This window comes from Babylonia areolata, chromosome 10 (genome assembly GCF_041734735.1).
Source record: "Babylonia areolata isolate BAREFJ2019XMU chromosome 10, ASM4173473v1, whole genome shotgun sequence".
NCBI lineage: Eukaryota > Metazoa > Mollusca > Gastropoda > Neogastropoda > Buccinidae > Babylonia > Babylonia areolata.
This window is the reverse complement of record NC_134885.1, coordinates 33,374,558-33,375,617: the sequence shown is the minus strand read 5'-3', so window position 1 is coordinate 33,375,617 and position 1,060 is coordinate 33,374,558. Positions and strand designations below refer to the sequence as shown.

The 1,060-nt window shown below is 52.9% G+C and overlaps 1 protein-coding gene across 1 annotated transcript; it reads left to right on the top strand.

Moving 5' to 3' along the window:
• Positions 1-214: 214 nt before the first annotated feature.
• LOC143286339 (relaxin receptor 2-like) lies at positions 215-1,060 on the top strand. The gene has a single exon (XM_076593881.1). It carries the CDS (start codon positions 215-217, stop codon positions 1,058-1,060), a length of 846 nt encoding a protein of 281 aa, XP_076449996.1.

Genomic DNA, 1,060 nt, shown 5'->3' with positions numbered 1-1,060 from the left:
ATCACTAAAAAGACTTCGATACATTTGGACAGATGATTACCGATTGTGTTGCCAACAAAACCTACCCAGCCAGTTTCATACCCATGGCCATTGTATCTCTCCACGAAACCACTTGTCCTCTTGTGAAGACTTGCTCCGTTATGGAGAGCATCGCGCAGTTCTGTTTGTTATGATGCTGCTATGCATTGTTGGCAATGGTGGATGTCTGGTGGCGATGCATCAAACGAAAAGAAATTCTGTCCTCTCCTCCAAAGACATCCAGATGATCCATTGGAACCTCATGGATCTGTTGATGGGAGTTCACATCTCCATCATTGTTGTTTCTGACTGGATGTATCGAGATCGTTATTTCTCTATCCGGGAAGAGTGGACAGCCAGCTTGACGTGTAGAATGTCCAGTCTCCTGGCGTCTGTGTCCTACCAGGCCACAGCTTTGCTGGTGTGCTGTGTGACAGTGCACAGTCTTTGCACCGCCTGCCCTCACAGGGTCCGGTTTCACCTCACAGCCCGATCCTCACTGCTGCTGTGTTCACTGGTGTGGACCGTGGCAGTGGTCATCAGCGTGGTTCCTTTCCTGCTGCCTGAGTGGAAGTTCCATGGCCACACGGACACGTGCCTGGCTGTGCTGACCACCATCAGTGAGGGGTCAGGGAAGGTGTATGCTCTGGCCCTGCAGATAGTGCTGCACGTGGCCCTGGGTCTCCTGGGGATGGGTGCACAGGGCCTGCTGCACTGGCTGTACTATTTCCATGACATCCCTGACGCTTCCGTCACACAGCGTTTCCTCCAGATGACAGACGCGACCAGTGCTTCGTCACAAGTGTTGCTGGACTGTGTTCGCCGCCTTGTGTTTTGTGTCGTCTCCATGCTCGTCCACGGTGGTGTCACAGTGCCGGAACGCGTGCAAGTTTCGTTCACCATTTTGGTGTTGCCGGTGAGTGCGGCACTGAATCCAGTGTTGTACATCATCAACATACTGAGGGTACGTCGTCGTCGCCGTACACTTGAACGCGTCCTTCAGAGACTGCAACGACAACTCGCGCTCCATAAACCTGTGTGA

Coding starts and splice junctions, on each gene's coding strand:
- LOC143286339 (XM_076593881.1), top strand. CDS start 215: ATGCATCAAACGAAAAGAAATTCTGTCCTCTCCTCCAAAGACATCCAG.